The sequence below is a fragment of the Aquarana catesbeiana genome, linkage group LG03 (assembly GCF_042186555.1).
Source record: "Aquarana catesbeiana isolate 2022-GZ linkage group LG03, ASM4218655v1, whole genome shotgun sequence".
Taxonomy (NCBI): domain Eukaryota; kingdom Metazoa; phylum Chordata; class Amphibia; order Anura; family Ranidae; genus Aquarana; species Aquarana catesbeiana.
The window spans coordinates 687,565,075-687,589,857 of record NC_133326.1 but is presented as its reverse complement, the minus strand read 5'-3'; the positions used below and the strand labels follow the sequence as shown (position 1 = coordinate 687,589,857).

At 45.8% G+C, this 24,783-nt stretch overlaps 1 protein-coding gene across 1 annotated transcript in view; it reads left to right on the top strand.

The window, feature by feature from the left end:
• LOC141133568 (claudin-15-like) overlaps positions 1 to 24,783 on the top strand; it is a 76,739-nt gene that overhangs the window by 39,684 nt on the left and 12,272 nt on the right. The window contains exon 2 of the mRNA XM_073623032.1: positions 24,047 to 24,211. Within this exon, the coding sequence (XP_073479133.1) occupies positions 24,047 to 24,211 (165 nt within the window). The remainder of the gene's footprint in view (positions 1 to 24,046; positions 24,212 to 24,783) is intronic.

Genomic DNA, 24,783 nt, shown 5'->3' with positions numbered 1-24,783 from the left:
GGGATTTCCTGGATGTGTTCAGCAAGAAGGGGGCAGAGACTGTCCCGGTACACAGGCCCTATGACTGCCCAATAGAACTCTTACCCGGAACTGAAGTTCCCTTCGGAAGGATTTTTCCTTTAACTGAGCAGGAGCTGGGCACCCTGAAAGCCTATATTTATGAAAACCTAAAGAAGGGATTCATTCGCCCCTCCACATCTCCTGCAGGTGCGGGCATCTTCTTCGTTGAGAAGAAGGATCACTCCCTACGTCCCTGCATCGACTACCGGGAATTAAATAAAATTACCATAAAAACAGATATCCGCTACCCTTAGTACCTGAACTGTTTCAAAGATTGGGGTCCGCTACAGTTTTCACCAAGTTGGATCTCCGTGGAGCCTACAATTTGATCCGCATAAGAGAGGGGGACGAGTGGAAGACGGCTTTTCGTACTCGATTCGGGCACTTCGAGTACCTCGTCATGCCCTTTGGCCTGTGTAACGCACCAGCCACCTTCCAACACTTCGTTAATGATGTCTTCCGTGACTTTCTGGACCTGTACGTCATAGTCTATCTGGACGATATTCTGTTTTTTTCCGCTTCCCTGATCGACCACCGCAGACATGTACGAAACGTACTTACCCAACTCAGGCAACATGGGCTTTATGCCAAACTCGAAAAATGTGAGTTTGAGCTCCAATCTATTCAGTTTCTAGGCCTGGTGATCTCTCCCGAGGGTATCAAGATGGACCCTCAAAAAGTATCCGCTATCCTGGATTGGCCTGCACCTGTAGATAAGAAAGGAGTACAGCGCTTTATTGGCTTCGCCAATTTCTATAGGAAGTTCATCAAAGCATTTTCTTCGATAATAACCCCCATCACTGAACTCATCAGACAAGGGACCCGGTTTTGCTGGGCTCCTAAGGCGCAGCTGGCCTTTGAAGAACTCAAGGCTTTGTTTACCTCAGCCACCATTCTTAAACATCCCAATCCAGCCCTACCTTTCGTATTGGAAGTTGACGCATCCGAAATTGCGGTAGGAGCTGTGCTCTCGCAAAGACAAGGCGCCAAAGCTCTCCTGTACCCTGTGGGGTTTTTCTCACGTAAACTTTCATCTTCAGAAAGGAATTACGACGTGGGAGATCGGGAACTTCTAGCCATCAAAGCAGCTTTAGAAGAATGGCGTTATCTTCTGGAGGGTGCTGCTCACTCCATTTTGGTCTACACAGACCATAAAAATTTAGAATACCTGAGACTAAACTAAGCTAAGAGACTAAAACCTCGGCAGGCCAGATGGGCACTTTTTTTTTTGCGATTCCAATTCCACATTACCTACAGACCCAGATCCAAGAATGTCAAGTCTGACGCACTCTCTCGCATGTTCCACGACTCAGAAAAAGCCCTACCTCCAGACACCATCCTCCCTTCTGGGAATTTCCTGCTGCTTCAAGAAGATCTTGTCTCTCAAATTAGATGGGCCTCTATGGGAATGACACCACCTGCTGAAGCTCGTGGCAAAGATGGGCTGTTTTGGTACGAAAACAAAATTGTGGTCCCTGAGGAGCTAAAAGTACAGGTGTTAGAACTTTGCCATGATCACAAGTTGGCTGGACACTTTGGCTCACGAAAAACAATCGATCTAGTACAACGTACCTTCTGGTGGCCTCATCTTGTTAAAGATTGCAAGGAGTATGTTGATTCTTGTAATACCTGTGCCAGAAGCAAGAATAGCCGGGCAAGGACGTGGGGTCTGTTAAAACCTTTACCGGTCCCAGAGAGGCCATGGACCATGATTTCAATGGACTTCATCGTTGAACTCCCCCCATCAGAAGGGTTTTTTTCCATCTTTGTTGTGGTAGATAGGCTGTCTAAGATGGCCCATTTCCTTCCCATGAAGGGTACCCCCTCAGCTATGGAAACAGCTACTATCTTTATCAGAGAAATTATCAGATTACATGGAGTACCAACAAACATAGTTTCTGACCGTGGTGCCCAGTTCACCTCCAGATTCTGGAAAGCCCTCTGCGGCTCCTTGGAAATTGAATTAGCATTCTCCTCGGCCTATCATCCCCAGTCAAATGGGCAAACTGAAAGGACGAATCAGACCTTGGAGCAATATCTCTGCTGTTTTTCTGCATTCTCCCAGGACGATTGGGCCTCCCTGCTCCCTATCGCAGAGTTCTCTTACAATAATTCATTGCACTCAGCTACCAATCAAACACCATTCTATGCTAATTACGGCTTCCATCCGTCCTTTTTGCCTGGGTCAATACCCGAGTGCTCCGTCCCTGCAGTGTCTGAAACTTTGGATTTCTTTTCAACAAACAATAAACTACTACAGGACACCATGGCCAAGGCTCAGGAATACTACAAGAGGATGTTCGACAGGAAGAGGCGTGGAGAGCTTGTCTTGGAACCCGGCAACCCAGTTTGGTTATCCACCGCTAACCTGAAGTTGGCCTGTCCGTCCAGAAAACTAGGTCCTAAGTACTTGGGTCCTTTCTTGGTTAAGAGGAAGATTAACAACGTGGCCTATGAACTTGACCTGCCTAACTCCTTGAAGATACATCCAGTCTTCCACGTGTCTCTTTTGAAACCGGTTACTCCCAATTCCTTTGTTGGCCGTAGTATCGGTCCACCCAAGCCTATCCTAGTTGACGGCGAAGAGGAGTTTGAGGTGGAGGCAATTTTAGATTGCAGAAGAAGACGCAACCAAACCCAATACCTCGTAAAGTGGAAGGGCTATGGGCCTGAAGACAACTCATGGGAGCCAGAAAGCAACTTGCATGCCAGAGAGCTCTTGCAGTCATTCAAAGTTTCTCATGCCTCAAAGTTGGCCCAGCTGGGCATCCGGAGTCTGCCCTTGAGGAGGGGGCACTGTCAGAGAGGTTACCTGGTCGGGCGTCGGTGCGCGCCGGGGCGCGTTGGTGCGCGTGCTTCAGAGGGCACTGGCGCGCGTGCTTCTGGGGGCACTGGCGCGTCTAAACTGGCTGGCCGCGCTGTGCATGGTGGTGCTGGTGTGCGCGCCGGTGTCCGGGGGCGCACTCGGGCGCGTGCGGGTGCGCGGGCGTCTGTGCGTATCGGCGCGCGCACGAGCGCGGCGTTTGGCGCCAATCAGCCTATTTAGGTCTGCTGTTATCTCTGATCAGTGCTGCCTGATCAACAGCTCTGTGCCTAGTTCCTGTTTCCTGTTTCCTGTTTCCTGTTCCTAGTTCCTGTGTTCCTGAGTTCCTGAGTTCCTAAACTGTTGACGACCCGGCTTGCCTTTGGATTCTTCTGACCTCCGCCTGCATCTGACCCCGGCTTGTTTTGACCTTGCTTCTGCCTGCTCCTCCTGTACCTCTGCTGCCCGCCTGTTGCCAAACCCAGCCTGTGCATTGACCTGTCTTTAGCTCCTGCCCAGCATCCGTTGCCTGTGCCTCTAACCATCACCTGCTGTCTGAAGAATGCTAGCTTCCGAAATACGGACTCCTGCACAGGCTCTCATACCACTCCGCACTTGTGTGCTTCCTGTCTGCTCTACCAGGGGCCGCAAGTCGGATACGTAAGGGAGCCTACCCTCTGCCCAAGTGGACTCTCCGGTCTGGTAAGTGAGAGACCTGACAGTGGCCTGCATAGGAGAGAGTTATACAGCTACAACCAGGGGGACATCTGCAGACTGCATTGCTTCCTATCTACAGCAGTTCGGAGGCTGTTCCTGATCCTTCAGCGCTACTTGCACTTCAGATCTGGGTAGGCCGCGGCGCAGTGTGATGGAGGTCAGACGCCTTTCTCTGAGCGAAGACCCAGAGGGAGATCCTGAAAGAATCCTCATCATCATCTGCATCACTACCAGCAACTTGTTATGCTGTCGGTGAGCGGGCACCTGCCCATGTAATCCTATAGACACTGCATATAGACATCATTGTCGCTGCCCACATTCCTGATACTTCTAGTGCTACTGGATGATAGTTCAGTCAATCCCCTAGACGCTGTATGCAGACATCTGTGCTTTGCTCACATCCCTGTCCTCTGTAGTCCCACCGGATACAATACTAGTGAAGCAACATATATGGTGACCACTTGTGCTTAGGTCACACAGGCATTTTCAAAGGAGTTAATTACATACCAGCTAAAGTTGCTCTACTCTAACATCAGGGATTATTCCCTTCATCATATTTCAAGTGCTAGCTGAAGATCTGCTGGATCCTGCGGGGTTGCCATTAACCCCTTTTTATCCTCTCCTCATCTTCACAAGTGACTGAGTGTTGTCAAACACAAGGGGGCTCCTCTCATTTCTGTGGAACTCTGCTTAAAGGAGCCAGATAATTTAAACACAACTTTGCTGAATGTTTGTCAGTTGTTTAATTTTAAAAGTCTGTGGGCTGAGGAGATAGAGGGGAGTGGCCTGACATAGTTCTATTAAGTGTCAGTCCCCTGCCTCTCTGCTGCCTGTTCACATAGCCCTCAGTGACCTAACAAGGTTGGGTTGCATTGTGTTTCTTTGCATGTTGTCTTGCTAAATAGAAATCTCTAGATTGCACAATCATATTTCATACTAGTGCTATATTATTTCCAGACAAGTTATCCTTATGACGTACGGTTTTATGTTATGCATTTCTATGTGTCATTTTTGCCACAGTAAACAAATTTAAACTGCTTCACCTGCATTGTGTAAGTTTATTGTCATTGGTGTCAACTGGTAAAAAAAATTACTGAACCCAGGGGTTCAGAGGTGGTGGAGGACTTGCAGAGTAGGGGCAACCCATGGGGTACAGATTCTAACAGCGGCCCTCATGAGGGTAGCACTACAGTTGCAATAATAGGGCACTATTCCTCACACTGATACCAATGATGGGGCACTATTCCTCCTACTGAAACTAGTGATGGTATACAATACCTCCTACTGAAACTAGTGACGGTATACAATTCCTCCTTCTGAAACCAGTGATGGTATACTATTCCTCCCATTGACACCAACATCGGGTCGCTTTTCCTCCTACTGAAACAAACATTGGTGCCCTATTCCTCCCCCTAATACCAAAGAGGCATTGTTTACTCCCAGTGACACCAAGTCATTTTCTACTCTACTACAGTCTGCCCCCCCCAAAACTCTGAAGCACAGTAAAAGGGCCCTTTAAAGACTGATCTAGATCATGGTATGTCTAGTAGTAGTTGGTCACACTTGTCCTTTAATGTTGAATGCATTTCATTGATTGTCCAAACCACTTCACACACAAGCTGAGATATGCACACATTCATACAACCCAATTTAGTTAAACATTCACAGTATGTCTTCCTTATCTTCTTTTGCTGCTCCACCACCTTACTGACCTTCTACTATCTTGTCTATGCCTTCCACTTACAGTATCTCAAAAAAGTGAGTATACCCCTCACATTTTTGTAAATATTTTCTTCTATCTTTTCATGTGACAACACTGAGGAAATGACACTTTGGTACAATGTAAAGTAGTGAGTGTACAGCTTGTATAACAGTGTAAATTTGCTGTCCCCTCAAAATAACTCAACACACACCCATTAATCCTGTAAATAAGCTGTGCTAAGAGTTAAATAATAGTCCATATAGATAACATCAAAAAAGAAATCTTTATGAATCCTTCCAGAGTAAAAACACCACCACCGTGCATTTATAAGCAATAGTGTCAATCCACCATAGTAGTTGATCCTGCTTACCAGATGGCAAGCATAAAAGGGCGAGTGGCTTTAGCCCAGCCAAGGCCTTTTAGCTTGCTGGCACTCCCGGTGTTCCGGTGGGGGGGTAAATCTCCAGGCTCACATAAGATGTCCACGTATCCCCATTTTGCAAAGGAAAACCCGGATAACTCAGAGGAAAGAAAGACTTGCCATAGTGTAAAATCCTCCAGATATTTTATTTAAAAAACAAGTAATCACTTACATTAAAATTTGCAGAGTTGCGTGTACGAAAAGCCGGCCGGCATACAAACAAAACGGAGCCCGTTCTCTCACTTCGAAAGCGTGGTGACGTCAATGGTGACGTCAATTGACAACGTCAGATGATGACGAAACGCGTCTGGGAGGGTACGCATTGACGTCACCACACTTTCGGAGTGAGAGAACGGGCTATGTTTTGTTTGTATGCCGGCTGGCTTTTCGTACACGCAACTCTGCAAATTTTAATGTAAGTGATTACTTGTTTTTTAAATAAAATATCTGGAGGATTTTACACTATGGCAAGTCTTTCTTTCCTTTGAGTTATCTGGGTTTTCCTTTGCAAAATGGGGATACGTGGACATCTTATGTGAGCCTGGAGATTTACCCCCCCACCGGAACACCGGGAGTGCCAGCAAGCTAAAAGGCCTTGGCTGGGCTAAAGCCACTCGCCCTTTTATGCTTGCCATCTGGTAAGCAGGATCAACTACTACGGTGGATTGACACTATTGCTTATAAATGCACGGTGGTGGTGTTTTTACTCTGGAAGGATTCATAAAGATTTCTTTTTTGATGTTATCTATATGGACTATTATTTAACTCTTAGCGCAGCTTATTTACAGGACTTTAGAATTTTGGTGTAATCGCACTATATGCTGCTGCTTATTTATATTTTTTGTTAGCGCGGTTCTCTCCATTTTTACACACCCATTAATGTCTAAACCGCTGGCAACAAAAGTGAGTACACCCCTAAGTGAAAATGTCCAAATAGGGCCCAAAGTGTCAATATTTTTTGTGGCCACCATTATTTTCCAGCACTGCCTTAACCCTCTTGGGTATGGAGTTCACCAGAGCTTCACAGGTTGCTACTGGAGTCCTCTTCCACTCCTCCATGACGACATCACAGAGCTGGTGGATGTTAGAGACCTTGCGCTCCTCCACCTTCCGTTTGAGGATGCCCCACAGATGCTCAATAGACATGCTTGGCCAGTCCATCACCTTTACACTCAGCTTCTTTAGCAAGGCAGTGGTCGTCTTGGAGGTGTGTTTGGGGTGGTTATCTTGTTGGAATACTGCCCTGCAGCCCAGTCTCCGAAGGGAGGGGATCATGCTCTGCTTCAGTATGTCACAGTACATGTTGGAATCCATGGTTCCCTCAATAAACTGTAGCTCCCCAGTGCTGGCAGCACTCATGCGGCCCCAGACCATGACACTCCCACCACCATGCTTGACTGTAGGCAAGACACACTTGTCTTTGTACTCCTCACCTGGATGCCGCCACACACACTTGACACCATCTGAACCAAATAAGTTTATCTTGGTCTCATCAGACCACAGGACATGGTTCCAGTAATTCATGTCCTTAGTCTGCTTGTCTTCAGCAAACTGCTTGCAGTCTTTCTTGTGCATCTTTAGAAGAGGCTTCCTTCAGGACGACAGCTATGCAGACCAAATTGATGCAGCGTACGGCGTATGGTCTGAGCACTGACAGGCTGACCCCCCACCCCTTCAACCTCTGCAGCAATGCTGGCAGCACTCATACGTCTATTTCCCAAAGACAACCTCTGGATATGAGGCTGAGCATGTGTATTCAACTTCTTTGGTCGACCATGGTGAGGCCTGTTCTGAGTGGAACCTGTCCTGTTAAACCGCTGTATGGTCTTGACCACCGTGCTGCAGCTCAGTTTCAGGGTCTTGGAAATCTTCTTATAGCCTAGGACATCTTTATGTAGAGCAACAATATAAAACATATAAAAGTAAACACTCTGAGACACGCTCAGCACCGTTACTTTTTACACTTCTCATTTATTCAAGGCGGTGCTAATGTTTTATACACAAAAATACGTCATTGCTATGTTAGTCTAATAGGTACATCTCACTGGTTAAGATAGAAAAGAAGATGGAGAATCTTCATAACGAGGTTTGGCTGTCCTTGGTTTTAACTTCAGTTCCGCGTTCTTCTGATGTGTGGGATGTAGGGGGTACCCGCCATCTTGAGAAAATATAGGAACAGAGCTAATCTGTATACTTATATAATGAGTAAGGAGAAAAATATGTATACACATAAGAAAATAGACATTTTCAGATTATTATTATCTACATCACATTCCTTCACAATCCCCCCTAAAATGACTATTTTCTCTTTTCTGTCCCTAATACTAAAGGTCCTACTTTGGCCTGGCCCTTCTCCTCAGCAACTCTTTTAAGCTGTATATAGAATTGGGCAGCAACTGTTCACTTCCCTCCTCGATACAGCTGGAGAGGTGCAGTCAGGTGCTATCTATCCCTATAACCCTATAGGATTGTAAGATTTTTGGACAGGGAGTGACTGTGGAGGAGTGAAGGGTTTGTCATCTTCCATCATTAAGGGGGTCCTCTTCTTCTTGGTGGAGAAATGTAGGTGTGCTATTGTCTACAGCCTTGCTCATTAACTTTTTACGAAAGGTAGAATACAGCATACAATCAGGGCTAAAAGAACCAGGATTATTAATACCGTTACCCGTATCTGGGCGAGCACCTTCTGCCACCTACTCATCCAACTAAAGTATTGATCCCATGGGTCTGTGATACCTGAGTTCTTCTTCAACTCCAATGACAGATCTTCTAATTTCTTTATAGCTAGAGTAACCTTACCATTTGGGCCAGTATTATCAGGAATGTAGGTGCAGCAGGTTCCCGTTTTTTCCTATGATTTTACAAAACACCTTTCCCAGCTAGCACCATGTCTAAGGCCATCCGGTCCTGGAATGTCATGTAGGAAGTGGGGGCTAACTGGTCAGCAATTCCCTGGAGGGCATCTTTAGTGTAATTTACAAATCTCTGTTGGTTATAATATGTGTAGTGTCAGGTCACCTAGAGGCTGGGTGACAGATGCACACCGTTGGGATCAGGAGTGCACCGCAAGGTAGTGGACCCTACGGCCGACTGCTGCGGATTGAACCCTGGGAGGTTCAGGAAGCAGGTCTACTGGATCACTGACACAGATCCCACTGGGAGCTAGAGCATAGATTCCCCAGGGCGCGGAGTCTAAGAGCCAGCTGGTGTTCACCAGAGCCTTTAATGGTAAGGATGGACTGCGCTGCAGTCTGGCTCCAGGTCGCGGCCCCCAGGGTCTCACAACTCACGCTCACGGTAGACTACAGGAGAAGAGGAAGGAGGCAGCAGGCTGGAACAACAAGGAAAGTAAGGGACAAGCCAAGGTCGGTAACAGGAATCAGATGTAGGAAACACAGCAAGTACACACAGAGGCTAACACACAATGGTTGATCAGCACTGCTGGCTTGCAGTGCACAGGTTAATATAGGGTTCCCTGATAGGGCCTGGGGTGGGGCCATGCTTAGAGGAGAGGTTACAAAAGCAGTCAGGTGAGGGTCAGCTGGTCTCTAGAGATGAACACATGGAGACAGGTATGCTGATCGACAAACTCTATTGCATAACCATGACATGTATTTAATCCAATCTACATTCTTGTTGACAGTTGTTATGGGGATCAAAGACTCAAAACCAGCTTTTACCTGGTCCCTGGCTTTAAATTCATCAGGGACCCCCCTTGTAACCCTTATGACATCTATGTATACATGAGGGTCAAAGCTTCCGGAGAGAGCTGCTCGCTTCCTCCTCTGACTGTGTGCTGGGTTAGTGTATGTATCAGGGGTATCTTTGGTTAGGATATGGGGGGGCATAATGACCTTTGCAAGGGCACATTCACTGGTCCAGATTCCCTCTAGATCCAACTGAAAAAGGATATGCAGCACCCGAAAACACGCTCTCCTGCAGTGATAAGCGTGCATTCAGGTGTTCTTCCTGGCCAACTTGACTGAGGTGGCTGTGGTCAGCAAAACTTGGAATGGACCATCATAACTTGGCTCAAGTATCTCCAGACAGTAGTTGGTGTGTTCCTGTATCTAATTCAGGATCTGGAATGGAAGAAAACATCTGGACATGCATTCATGTTAATTCTTATGATAAAGTGGTTACATAATTAGTCAACACATCAGACTGCAACTGTAACTGTTGTGGAAAGTAACAACCAAGTCTGGGAGCTGAACCAAACAAAATTTCATTAGGGGATAGGGCATGTTTGCCCCGGGGGTGTGTCTGACACTGAACAGGGCAATGGGCTAACTGTCTGGCCAACTCATGTTAGTCTCTTGGGCCATCTTTAACATCCTGTTTTTAGTGTCCCATTCATCCTTTCTACCTTCCCGCTACTTTGAGGGTGGTATGGGGTGTGTAGTGCCAACTGAACCCCCAGTGCTGCCCAAATCTCTTTTGTAAGGGTTGCTGTGAAGGCTGGTCCCTGATCTCTTAATATCACCTCTGGGACCCCAAATCTACATACTATCTCACTCAGTAGTTTCTTAGCTGTGGTCCTGGCAGTCATGACCACTTCCACTAGGGCGTTTTCGAATCTGCCACTTCTTGGCACTTGAGAATGATCAATTTGCATCCTCTGGAATGGGGTATAGGGCTTTTTGCCAGGTGCTTCTTCTGTGTTTTTTCTGTGCGTCCTGGGTTACATTTGGTGCAGATAATGCATTATCTGCAGAAGTTGTCGGTCAGTGGAGTAACTCTTGGTGCAACACTTGTTGATAAGAGAGTTCATAAAAGTCTTTGTCAAGTGGGCAGCTCCATGTGCCCATTGCACCACGGCTGGGTACATACTCCTGGGTAGACAAGGCTTCTTGTTGCACTCGAATAGTCCATTTCTGAGAGTTGCTCCTCTCCGTTTTCAGCTTTCCTTCTTATCCGGACTTGTTGTTTCCTGTAGTTCTTTTAGATAAACTCTGTCCACTGGGAAAGTCTGTAAGGTAAGCACGGGGTGGTCTTCTTCTACCACCCTGCTGTCCACTTCCCATGGACCACCAGCTGTCTTTGAGATCAGTTTGTCGTGTGCTTATATCATATTATTATCATAATAGTCACTTGGGTTGGGAGAAGCAAGGCATCAATTTTTCACAGGTGTTCCTGCAGCCGTCAGGAATCCTCTGTCCTAGATAACACCATTATCATGGGCAATGCCGAAAGCATATCTTGAGTCCATATGAATGTTGGCTCTTTTTCCCTCTGCCCATTTACATGCTGTAGTAAGTGCTTACAGCTCTGCCTCCTGTGCAGACATCACCGGTGGTAAGGCTTCAGCTTGTAGAACAGTGTTTTCAGTGGTGACCACGTGTCCTGTGTGGTCATGGGGTGACAAGTCAAGACTCTACTCCTCCTCCTACTTTCCCCCCTCAAGAAGTGGAAGAAGGGTGGTAGGGTTCAGTGTTTGACAACTTAATAGAGTAATGCTGTCCAGTAGGAGGGAACACAGGAGTCTCAAGTGTCTGGTAGTGGACAAGTGTTTCGGCTGGATCTTGGTTGAATATGGCAACAACGTCATGGGGAGCAAGCAGAACGAGGCAGTGTCCGAGGACCAAGTTCAAAGTTTTGTCAAGCAAGGTTTGTGCAGCAAAGCCATCTCGCAGACACAATAGGCCTCCTCTTGCTACCGCATCCAGCCAACAGGAATAATATCCTAGGCTGATGCCGTGTGATTGGGTGAGTACACCTGCAGCATGTCCCAGACATTCGGATACAAAGAGCTTGAGCGTTTTGTCGTAGTCTGGAAGCCCTAGCGCTGGGGATGGCGCACACTTGAGGGCCTCAAACTTAGATATTTCTTCAGGAGACATCTGGAAGGGTCTGATTGCAGAGCATCAGTAGGAAGGCTTCTGGAATCCATGCTCCACACTAGGAAATTAATCCAAGGAAGGCATGAAGGGATTTCTGACCTTGTGGCAGTGGGATATCAGATTACTTGCACCCTGTCTTCCGTGGGATGTCTTGTCCCATGGGACAAACAGTGTCCAAGGAAAATGACAGGTGTTGAGCACCACTGCAATTTGGGCTTTGAGGCTTTGCACCCCTGGTTGGCAAGATAGCACAACAGGCTTTCTGAGGTGACTTCAACAGGGGGTAAGTCAGCTGCACAAAGGAGAAGGTCATCAACATGTTGGAAGAGAATCACTTCCGGGTGTTCCTCTTGTCATATGTCAAGGATGATAGCCATAGCTTTTGCAAACTGGCTTGGAAAGTTCTGTGCCCCTTGCGGCACAACTGTTTAGGTATGTTGCCGCTTCTTTCCGTGGATGAATGCAAAAAGGTACCAGCAGGAGGGGTGAGGGTGGACACTGAAGAAAGCGTTTGTAAGGTCCACCTCTGTGAGGTATTTTGCAGTCAAAGGCATCCACAGCAGGTACCTGGTTCTCCTTTAGGGGTTCTCTTCTTGGGGTTATTGTGGTTTCCAGGGCAATGATGCGCCCTCTTTTAGCTTGACTGAAACTGGTGGCACCTTTAAGTGACCGTTGTCTTCCGGTCCTGTGGATCATAGGCACGCAGGGATTCTGTCAAGTACTTCCTGCAGTATTGAACTTGAAGTTTTTGCTTCATGAAGTGTCATCAGGAGAGGCAGAGAACACAAAGCAGATGAGTCTTCTAAAGATAGGAGAGTATGTAACTTCATCCCCCCTTCAGGTGTGTCCTGATTGAGGCCTGTAGTCCGGACAACACATCAGCTCCTAGTAGATTCAAGGGACATGTAGAGGACACCACAAATCTGGCAAGCAAATCAGGAAATGTCCCCACTTGGAGTGGCTCAGTAAGTGGACTGGAGCGGGGCAACCCATCCACTCCTACGCAGGAAACGTGTGTGTCTCTTTTCATAGTGGGAGAAACTCAGATCATCAAAGGCCGGTACGAGTCTAGCATGATACTTCTTCAGACACCCCTTTATCTTGGGTAATATCTTGGATTGTGGTGGTCTGATCCGTCAACTTCTCCTTTGCCCAGTGGTGGAGTTGTGCACAGAACTCCACGCCTGAGGTGTAGGAAGTGGCACTTGTCAGGCTGGCATCATTGAAGGCCGTCTGCATGACCAGCCAAAAGACATGTCCTGTTTTGATTTGGCATAGGCTGATCAAGTCTCTCCAGGCAGCTGAGTAAGTTTCTTGTATCTGCACTATCCTGTGGTAGAAGGGAATTGGCTGCTTCTCTGGGTCAGGCAGACTTGTCACTAAGGCCTCTGCTTGTGATGGAGTAAAAGCGACATACATCACTGGTGCCCCTTCTGGTAACCGAGACTGTTGTTGGGGCGGGGGCTGGCAAGAGGCACTGTTCCTTACGGTTGCCAGCATGTGTTTGAGATCCTCTCGGAACTGTGAGTCCGGAGCCGGATTGGGGGTTAAATCAACAGGTGGCCTTGCTGCCTGCTGTTGGGCTTCCCACTCAGATACTACTTCATCATTAACATATCCGGCCTGGGAATGTGATGCTCCCGTATTGGGGAAGACAGGTGTGTGGTATGAACCATCCTGGTTTAAAACAGGGAGGGCTGGGTACAGGCTGTTTAAGCTTACTGGGTGTACCAAGATGGCCGCCAGCAGGAAGTGCACTGGGCTGGGTAGAAAGTGAAGGCATGGGTGCACTAAGATGGCCGCCGGGCTGAGTTGTCACAGTGGGTTGTGCTTGGGTGGTGAGAAAGGAGTGGTTGTTAGACGGAGGGCAGTGCTGTCCCTCCCCTCCTTTTGTTTCAAGTTCCAACAATCTGTATACTTATATAATGAGTAAGGAGAAAAATATGTATACACATAAGAAAATAGACATTTTCAGATTATTATTATCTACATCACATTCCTTCACAACACCAAATTTAACAGACCTGCTCCCCATTCACACCTGAGACCTTGTAACACTAATGTGTCACATGACACCAGGGAGGGAAAATTGCTATTTGGGCCCAATTTGGACATTTTCACTTAGGGGTGTACTCACTTTTGTTGCCAGCGGTTTAGACATTAACGGCTGTGTGTTGAGTTATTTTGAGGGGACAGCAAATTTACACTGTTATACAAGCTGTGCACTCACTACTTTACATTGTAGCAAAGTGTCATTTATTCAGTGTTGTCACATGAAAAGATATAATAAAATATTTACAAAAATGTGAGGGGTGTACTCACTTTTGTGAGATACTGTACATGTCCACCCACCTCCTCCATACACCTTCATCTCTGGCCTTCTGGATTTGACTGACAGCCAAGCCCCACCTCAGGATTCCATGTTCAAGATGGCAACACCATTCATCCTTCAAAAGGAAGACCCGTATGTCTACTGCACCTACCCGCTATCTGCTGTCTCTGCCATCTGGTTCTTCTTTGTAGAAGCACTGGCACAGTCTACTGGACATGCTACAAGAACTCATGCCTCACTGTGCTCTTGCAGTTACTGGGGTTGATTCACTAAAGGCAAATAGACTGTGCACTTTGCAAAGGGCAGTTGCTCTAGGGCCTAGTAAATGTACAGAAGCTCTGCTGACTTTTATCATTAAATCATGTGCAAGCAAAAATTCTGTTTTTTTAATTTTCCTTGCACGTGATTGGGTATTCAATTTTATTGCAACGTGCACAGTGTATTTGCCTTTAGTAAATCAACCCCTCTGTCTCACTACCAGTGGCACTTGAGCAGGAGCTGTAAGAGAGGCCTTCCTTTTCAAATCAGGCTCTACCATCAGGTACATGATAGCAAATCTTTTGACACAGCCATGCACTCGATCGTCTGGCACACAAGGTTTCATATCACGTACAAGCATACAGCAGATTTTTACTCTAACTCATGGCCAGTTCCTTTGGTCTTCAGTGGTCCTTGGCTTGTCCACCATCAAGTATCACCAATTTCCTTAAGTTTTTAGAGCTTTTAATGACCATGACCCTGCCAGCAGACTTTTTCTGTCCAAAGAGAAGAGTGTTTCTATGAGAAGCGAGGAGGAGACGAAGGATGGGTGGCAGCCAGCAATCATTTTGTGACTTGCTGAAGTTGCTGTGCACCATGAGAATTGATGAGAATGATGTGGCTAGAGGCTCTTGGGCTGGCGCAGAGGGGCAGGCATTAGCAAGACTGATGGAAAGAAATGACAAACAGAAATTAGTCATTAATGAGGAAATCTAATAGATACTTTTTTAATTTATTTTTGGCTATGTAGCAAGATCCCAGGCCTCCTTTAGTCTAATGAGAACCTCCAGAGACAAGAGCTGCTGACATCCTTCCATATAGAGTGGGTTGTAAGGCATAGTGGGTAATGCAAGATAGATTCATGGCGCCAGATACTTCTTGAATTCCCAGAGATTTTATTTCTCTTGAACAGAACTTTGGGAGAGAGGGTTAAAGCCAGGACACCCTTAGGTAGTTGCAATGTTAATTTGGCAGACTCCGAGACTTCTATAGGTAGTCAGCCATGCATTGAAAGGCATCCAGCAAGACACATTCTCTACAGTCACTTCTTGTAGGTTCTCAACCCACTGAGCTCCCAGTCTCTCTCTCACTAGACTTGCTGATTCACTGCCACCCAATCCCTTTGAGCTCTTCCAATCTTCACTTTAGTATCTTCCTCAAGCGTCCCCCCACGCTTCCCTGCTGGGTCCCTAGCTTGGCACTCCCGATACTTTTCAAGCATCACCCCACTGGCCTGTTTGGTCCCTGGCTTGACACACAAGGCTGCTCTGAAAGCGTTACCTCCGCTGGCTGGGTCCCTGGCTGGACACCTCCTGAAGTTTCCCAATTCTTCACCGTCCCCATCTGGTGAGAATGCTGCTCCGGTACTTGCTTCAGTTATTCACTGTGGTTCCTGGTAATAAGGTGGATGGTCCCTTAGTGGCGACAGCTTCCCCTCTACCTCCGACCACAACAGGTTCTCAGGCCGGCAGAACCGTCACTTCTGGTTGGACTGCAAGCCACAATCCCAACCCTGTGCTGCTCTCTTGCTTCTGGACAGGCCCTCAGACAGCCTAGCTGCCAGATGTGCCCAGGATAGGCCCAAACTCCGGCCTAGGAGCCCGGGCAATACAACACGTGTCCACCCAGACAGTCGTCCAGGTGGCACAGAACAACGATCACCTGACTTCACCCAAATAGATAGGCTCTCCCAGCAGGCCAAGGAATTCAAGAAAACCCCAGCCCATTGGCTGAGATACCCCATATACACCTAATCTGTTCTTGCTTTGCTCTTGTCTTATCTAATGTCACCAGGTACCTGGCCACTTAGCGGCAGAAGATAGAAGTGCAGCAATTTCAGACTTAGGGTGAACTCAATTCATCCCTAACAATGAGCCAAGGTAACTACACCTGGCAGGTAAATATAGGAGCAACCCTGCCTAATCATCAGGGTGCTACAGCTACATTCTGGGGCCACCTGAGTATCTCCAGCGGGCCAGTCCACCCATGGTCAGGGCTGACTAATGTAGATTTAATTATGGATTCCTTCTGCTACATGTTCTTGATTATGTAACCCATCTTAAGTGTCGGAATTAAGGCTGTTTGTAGTGCTGGAAGATGTCATTTCCTGAACGTATTGAACACCTGACTAAACTTATGTCCTCCACGGTATAAAGGTCTAACAATGCCATAATGAGGTGGCAGTTTTTATGACTGCCAAGTCATCGATATGAAGTGGTAGCGGCTTTTTACACGGGCCATTAGCAGCGATGCCAGTCACAGTTAGAAACAGAAACATTCCATCCCAATGTATATATCTTATTACATCTGAGGTTTGCAGTTCTGAAAGTGGAGTGGTTTTCAATGAGGCAATTCATCAGAATAAGTGGCGCTTAATCCTTCTTTTTTTACGGGACGGCACGTACTGTATGAGCAGTAGAAGTGGCAGCTTTGCCTACAGCAGTTCCTTTACCGATGGAGCATGTATACTTTCAGCGTTTTGGCAACCCAGGCACAATTTTCTTGATTGGTCATCAGTGGGCGTTGGAGGACCCGAATCATCTGCTGGCTTTATCTTTCAGACTCCAATGCCAACATCTCCCATCATTATAAAGTCATCAGTCCCCCAACAAAATTCTGGTTTCCAGATTTAAGGCATAACTTGCATGAGAGTAGATGGTGAAGCAGCTTCTAGGCCTGACCATCCATACCTGACTCTTCTCCTTACTTCCCAACTGTATGCCCATATTATACTCTATACAGAGTATTTTTGTTTTTTCATTTACTTTCTCCATGTTAGCAAGATAAGTACATTTATTGCATGATAAGAAACTGTATTGGGTAGGATCCATAGTTACAGGCCCTGAGTTTGAAGTCACGGGCCTCCCGAAAAGGTATACAGAACCTTCTTTGCCAGCATCGGCTTTGTTTACCTGGGACACTTTGATGACAGGAGGGTTCCTTTACAGCAGCCTTAACCTATAACTAACACTTTTGCAAAAGTGGGCAAGCCAGTACAAGAGGCTGTCTGCAACATTCTGGATAGTGGGGTACCTTCTCTTTTGCGTGCTGGAGATATTAAAAGCCCAACTCAAGGATGTTAGAAACCCTGTGAACCCCCACACTCTTATCTAACTAATCTGCTAGGAAAAAAAAATCTTAATCTAAATACCAATATGTATTTAAAAACTACCCCTGCTTCCTGGATTCCCACCCCCACACTTGTTCTTAAAGAGGAGGGCCAGTCAAAAAAAAAAAAAAATTAAAAGTCAGCAGCTACAAATACTGCAGCTGCTGACTTTTAATTGGACACTTACCTGTCCCAGGGTCCAGCGATGCGAGGGATCGAAGCCCCGCTCGTCCCCCCCCTCCGCTCGTCGGCGCCGGCATTGCAACTGTGGGCGCTGGGCTGTGGCTTCACAGCCTGGCACCCACTGCGCATGTGCGAGCGGCACCGCGTGCCGTGATTGGCCGCTCAGTCACCTGGGACCTTTAATGGGTCCCAGATGATTGACAGGAGGGAGGGAGCAGAGCTGAGCCCTTCCTGTGCCAAGGGGGAAGTGATGTCACCAGCCCAGGCACTGGAAGAGGCAGACTACGAGGGACCCCCTAGCAACAGGCATTTAGAGGTGAGTGAAAAAAAAAAAAATATCCAAATGTTTTCTTTCATTTTTTTTTAGGCACAATCATGACTTTTTTTTTTTTTAGGGTGGAATACCACTTTAACATACATTTTTTTTGCTGGGGTCTTCTGGCCAGCCATGTGACAACTTTGCGTCTTCTTCCTGCAGTGTCATGGGGCTGTCCCTAATACTGCAGAGGGGTTGCCACTTTTTCTTCAAGCCAAACCTGAAAACTATAACTTATAGGATTGTAACAGACCTGGGAGACCTTTGGGTACTCCAAAGAGAATAGTAATGTGGCACACATAGTGCCCCCCCCCCCCCTCACTCACCTGTCAGGCCCTGTTCCGAGCCACATTCCTGTCTGAACAATGTTCCTGGGTTTCAGTGGACTAAAACCCGGACAGTTCGGGTTTTGAATTATGTGTCCGGGTTTCAGTCCGCCTGAAGCCCGGACACAATATTCAGACAGGAATGTGGCTCGGAACAGGGCCTGACAGGAGGGTGGGGGGCTCTATGCATGCCACATTACTATTCTCTTTGGAGTGTCCAATGTCTGTTACTTGCCTATAGTGTATGGTAAAAAAATAACTAAAATTGCTGTGCACTGCTAAAGTGTTCGGGTTTGGCTTGAAGAAAAAGTGGCAACCCTAATTACAGCTGGTCCTGATGTACTGGGCCCAGACCTCATCAGCTAAACAGGGGGGCCCAGGGCAACTTTAATGATCATTTCTGCCTAAATCAATAAATGGATTTTACTAGACCACACTCCTGCTCCTACTTGCTTATCAGTTCTTAAATTACATTTCCCTGGGCCCTATCAGGTCAACAGAGGGGCCCAGGAAGTGAGACTTTTATTTTCATTTTTCGGGCTTAGGGGGATAAAGTCAATGCCGCTGTTTTGCTGCATCCCAGGGGGGGTGGGCGGGGTGTAGGTGGGACTTGGGGGGGCCAGGTCAGGAAGGCTGTATGAGGCCCCCGTGATTTCTAACAGCAGCCCTGACCCTACAGCAGTGCCACATTTACTGTGGGTCCAGGCCGGCAGAGGGGGCGTGTCCATGACATCCTGAGCTCACAGGAAATGGGTTGAATGATGCTGGCTATCTGAGTTTTTGCTAGAGACAAGGACAAATTTCTGTGAGAGCTGCATTTTTTAAATTTTTAATAAGCCTGGAAGATAGATTTAATAAGAAGTAAACAAAACTGGAGATCTCGAAATCCAAGGTTTGCAAAGGGGGCTCTCTCTCATCCTTAACATTCCTTTAACACTTAGTGAGTCACTGACCCAAAACAGAGAAGTGCATGTACGATGTCCTGACACTTTCTTGCGTTCATGCTTGCGGGTAAAGAAGCAAGATCAGGATACCGTTTCATAAACAGGAAGCTACCCTTTTATAGCCTGAAAGCTTTACCTGATTCTTTGAGAAGCTTAAAAAAAGGCACATAGAGAAATTAATATTCTGATGCAATAACATCTGCTGCCCTCTTGTGGTGACTTTTCAGTATGCAGTTTAGAATCTTTCTTGGAATGTAATTCCTACACAAGAAAACAAGTTCTGAAATTGTAAGGCAATAAACTACAGCTTATCTGTCCGTCTGCCTTTTTTTTTTTTTTTTTCAACAACCAAATGGGGAAAAAAAAAAAAATCATATTATCATGATGAAAAAAAATCAGGGGTAGTAGAATAACTATTTTTTGCGCAGGTTTGGGGGAGAGATGGTATCATTATAGGTTCAGTATAATGAGAGCATAATATAGATTTTTTAATTTAAACATATAAATTAAATACAGAACCAGGCAAATTAAATGTGTAAATATTTATATACTGTATATATAATTGGTATTATTATAATTCGGGATGTATATATAGCAACAACAGTTTTGCGCAGTGTTTTTCAATATAAAGGGAGATAGTTACAATACAATACAAAGAACAAAGAGGGTTAAGAGGCTTCTGCTCATAAAAGCAGAGAGATATAGAGAAAGAGATATGGAGAGAGAGATATATATATATAGAGAGAGATAGAGAGAGAGATATAGAGAGAGACATATAGATAGATAGATAGATAGATATATATAGAGAGAGAGAGAGATATAGAGAGATATAGAGGGATATGTATAGAGAGAGAGAGAGAGAGAGAGAGAGAGAGAGAGAGAGAGAGAGAGAGAGAGAGAGAGAGAGAGAGAGAGAGAGAGAGAGAGAGAGAGAGAGAGAGAGAGAGAGAGAGAGAGAGAGAGGAAGAGAGAGGGGGAGAGAGAGAGAGAGAGATCTAGAGAGAGAGATACAGAGAGAGAGAGGGAGAGATAGAGAGAGAGAGAAAGATAGAGAGAGATAGAGAGATATAGAGAGATAGAGAGATAGACTTAGACAGCAGCTAGAAAACACTTTCTTAATTCCGTAATAATTAAGACTTCTTATATATTCCTAAAATTCTTTCAAGTGTGGGAATTCTATTCCAAGAAAAGAGATTCTAAACTGCATACTGAAAAGTTGCCACAAGATGGCAGCAGAAGATAGCTATTCGGTATATCGATTTTTTTTTTTTACTTGTATTTTCTACATTGTGGTAGGTGGAAAAAGATAAAGGATGACTACATTTATTTTGTTTCAGCGTAATTTGTATCCATTTTGATCCATTTTTGTACACGTGTAAATGAAAACAGCAATTTGAAAACAGGGACTGAAAATTAAAAGGACAACATACTGAAAAAATTAAAAAAGTTTAAAATGATTAAAAGTGGAAGGAACTTATAAAATACCCTGAAAGCAGAGCCCCCCCCCCCCCCCCCCAAACCCTGTTTGTGTTGAATTGTATTGTAACTGTACTGTTTACCTTTCTTTTTTATTGTAAAGTGCCGCACAAACTGTTGGCACTATATAAATTCTGTATTGTAATTTATTTATTTCCTTAACTTATAAAAAAATGAAAATAAATAAATCTAGTGCCGGAAGGCTACATCTGAAGAAGGCAGTTCTAATACAACAGAAGATACAGTATGTCTATTTAGAACAGGCATCATTAAATGGCAGACCAGACAGAGTGACAGTCCTGTCCAGATTCCAGCTGTGCCACGTAGCGGTCTGAGTGATTGTTAGGATGCAGAGGTGGGTGGGGGGCTGTGATGTGAAGGGGGACTAAAGAAATCAAAGGATGGGGACCACACTCTTTTCAGTGTTTGACATTGGTAATAGATGGGTGCTAGTAGTGACTGTAGTGAATGGCGCCGAGTAAACCAGAGCAAAGTGATGAGACGTCACCGACACTCCATTGCAAACATATAAACGTATTCATGTAACGCCACAATAGTCAACCAAGCCAATATTTTGGAGCCACACAGAGTCCCTTCCTCAAGGCGACATAGTGACCTTAGGCTGGACTGATGACACTGCTGTAAATGGGTGTCTGTAATGTAAAGATGGCTGTTGTAATATGTTGGCCGATTTATGTATAATGTTGTATTGGAGTGCCATGTTGACCAGAAATTCAGTTGAATTGTCCAGGTCAACTGAATTTTGACATAGCAAGGGGACAGCTGAAGACTCTTTGATGTGTTGATCTTATGCAAGTCTACCTAGGTGTGTGAGGTATGGTCTGTAAACCTAATTGAACATTTCAAAGGGTACATTTTTTTTAAGGACCATAGAAGAAGTATTTATTGATGGTAATTAGACTTGAGGGGGATAACAATAAGATCAAAGAGTATTTTGGGTTGACCTAGCAGAAACTCCCTCCTAGTGGACTAGTATTTCAGAGAGGACATTCAAGCTGGCATTTAGTTTTTTTGGTATAGTTTTGTCTGTGTATGACTGTGAAGACACAGACCTAGGAAAATGGGACTCTGAATTATATTTACTCTGTCTGATTTTTTTGTCACCTGTGGACTTTGGACTTTGTTCTGTGTTGGAAGTCAATAAAGTGCATCTCTCTGGAAGAATTGGGTTGCTGCGGAAGAGTACTTACTAATTAATTATCATATCCACGATACTACTATACTACTACACATATTATTATATCACTACATTGGGGCCGTGACCCGTTCTTTGAACATTATATCACTACAATGGCCTGGGGTGTAAAGAGGGCGATTGTAATGTAAAGGGGGGCTGTGAATTGAAGGGGGGTATGTGATGTAAAATGTAAAGGGGATCTGTGATGTAAATGGGGATCTGTGATGTTAAAGGGTGCTGGGGTGTGAAGGGGGGCTGTTATGTAAAGGGGTCTGTGATGTAAAGGGAGCTGTAAATTGAAGGGGGTCTGTGATGTAAAAGGGGGGGGGGTGATGTAAGGAAGGGTTTATATGAAGGGGAGACTGTAATGTGAAGGGGGTCTGTGATGTAACATTTTAAGGGGGGTAAGGGGGGGGGGCTGTGATATAAAGTAGGTCTGTAAGGTAAAGTGGGGGCTGTAATGTAATGGGTGTCTGTGATGCAAAGGGGGTCTGTGATGTAAGGAAGGGTTGATATGAAGAGGGGACTGTAATGTGAGGGGGGCTGTGATGTAACATTTTAAGAAGGGAGCTGTGATATAAAGTAGGTCTGTAAGGTAAAGTGGGGGCTGTAATGTAAAGGGGGTCTGTGATGTAAAGGGGGGTTGTACAGTAAAGGAGGGATTGTGATGTAAAAGGGGGTGTGAATTGCAGTTGCTCTGTGATGTAAAGGAGAAGCTGTGACGTAAAGGGGGGCTGTGATATAAAGTGGGGGCTGTGATGTAAAGGGAGGCTGTGATATAAAGGGAGGCTGTGATATAAAGGGAGGCTGTGATATAAAGGGGGGCTGTGATGTGAAGGGGGCTGTAAAAGTAATGGGGGGCTTGTGATTTAAGGGGGGTTTGATGTAAAGGTGATCCGTGATAAAACGGGGGGTTGTGATGTAAAGGTGGCCCATGATGTAAATTGGGCTGTAATGTAAAGTGGGATCTGTGATGTAAAGGGGGGTTCTAATGTAAAGAGAGGAATTGTGATGTAAGGGGGGGGGATGGTTGTCATGTAAAGGGAAGGATTGTGGTGTAAAGGGGGGCTGTGATGTAAAGGGAAGGATTGTAATTTAAAAGGGGGGGGGGGTTGTGAAGTAAAGAGAGGGATTGTGATGTGAAGGCAGGACTGATGACACAGATGTAAAATGGGGGCTGTGATGTAAGGGGGGGGAATTGTGATGTAAAGGGGGATATTGTGATGTAAAGGGAGGAATTGTGATGTAAAGGGAGGGATTGTGATGTAAAGGGGGGCTGTAATGTAAAGGGAAGGATTGTGATTTAAAAGGGGGGGCTGTGATGTAAAGCGAGGGATTGTGATGTGAAGGGAGGACTGAGGACACAGATGTAAAAGGGGGGCTGTGATGTAAAGGTGGGGGGTTTGTGATGTAAAGGGGGGTTATGATGTAAAGGGAAGGATTGTGATGTAAAAGGGGGGCTGTGATGTAAAGGGGGGTTGTGATTTAAAGGGGGTTGTGATGTAAAGGGATAGATTGTGATGTAGAGGGGGAGGGGGGGTTGTGATGTAAAGGGAGGGATTGTGATGTAAAGGGGGGGGTGATATAAAGGGAGGAATTGTGATGTAAGGGGGGTGATATAAAGGGAGGGATTGTGATGTAAAGGGTGGGGGTGATATAAAGGGAGGGATTGTGATGTAAAGGGGGGGGGGGTGATATAAAGGGAGGGATTGTGATGTAAGGGGGGGTGATATAAAGGGAGGGATTGTGATGTAAAGGGGGGGTGATATAAAGGGAGGGATTGTGATGTAAAGGGGGGGGGGTGATATAAAGGGAGGGATTGTGATGTAAAGGGGGGGTGATATAAAGGGAGGGATTGTGATGTAAAGGGGAGTGATATAAAGGGAGGGATTGTGATGTAAAAGGGGGGGGGGTGATATAAAGGGAGGGATTGTGATGTAAAGGGGGGGTGATATAAAGGAAGGGATTGTGATGTAAAGGGGGGGTGATATAAAGGGAGGGATTGTGATGTAAAGGGGGGGGGTGATATAAAGGGAGGGATTGTGATGTAAAGGGGGGGTGATATAAAGGGAGGGATTGTGATGTAAAGGGGAGTGATATAAAGGGAGGGATTGTGATGTAAAAGGGGGGGGGTGATATAAAGGGAGGGATTGTGATGTAAAGGGGGGGGTGATGTAAAGGGTGGGATTGTGATGTAAAGGGGGCTGTGATGTGGAGGATCTAAGCGCTAGCACAAACCAAGATTCTGACTTCTGTTGCAATAATATTTTAGTATTTCGGAGAATCACTTCATTGTGTGTTATGTATTATTGCAGAATTTTTCATGCATTATTTCATACATGTGTTTGTCCACCATCACAGGTCACCTTCAGGCTTTCCGGGCCCTGATCATTTCATCGTTGATTTTCGGATTGTTCTCATGTCTGAGTGGGATGATTGGACTGCAGTGTACGAAGGTCGCTGAGGGGAATTCTGTACTGAAGGGCAAGTTTATAACAGCAGCTGGAGCTATATCTATATTTGCAGGTGAGTTGAATAGAATTTGGTCTGATAGTCCCTCATCCCGTGTCCTGTGAACAATGAGTCAGTTATAATTTTACAATATATGATTGATTAGTACAAAATACAAAGCACAAGAGAGAGACATCTGGCAATGTCCCTGATAAACCAGATTGGGGCGGCACATACCATCCCCAAACTAAGCAAGGACTTGAATTTTATAGCATGCCAATAAAATCAACCTTTTGGGCCTTAAGCCAACAGTACTGCCAAAACACAGATACCTCATGGTGCCTACAAGAATTTGCTTTCAGTTATAATGTCCTTGTGGAGCATCTGGATTCTAGACCCAGGCTGTGCTCCATACATTGACTTCTGCACAAGTCTAAACTAAGCCCCTCCTCTTTCTGAAACTAGGCCCTGCTCCTGTTCTATTGATTGACTCTCTTGCCGCTGAGATTTTGGCATTGGCTTGTTGGATGATTGGGGGTAGAATCTAGCACAGAAAGAGGTGTGACTTAAGCTGGCCATACATGGCTATTTGCACACAAGCAAGGTGGATGGAGGAATTCCACTGGCTGCGTGATATACTCGCGGGG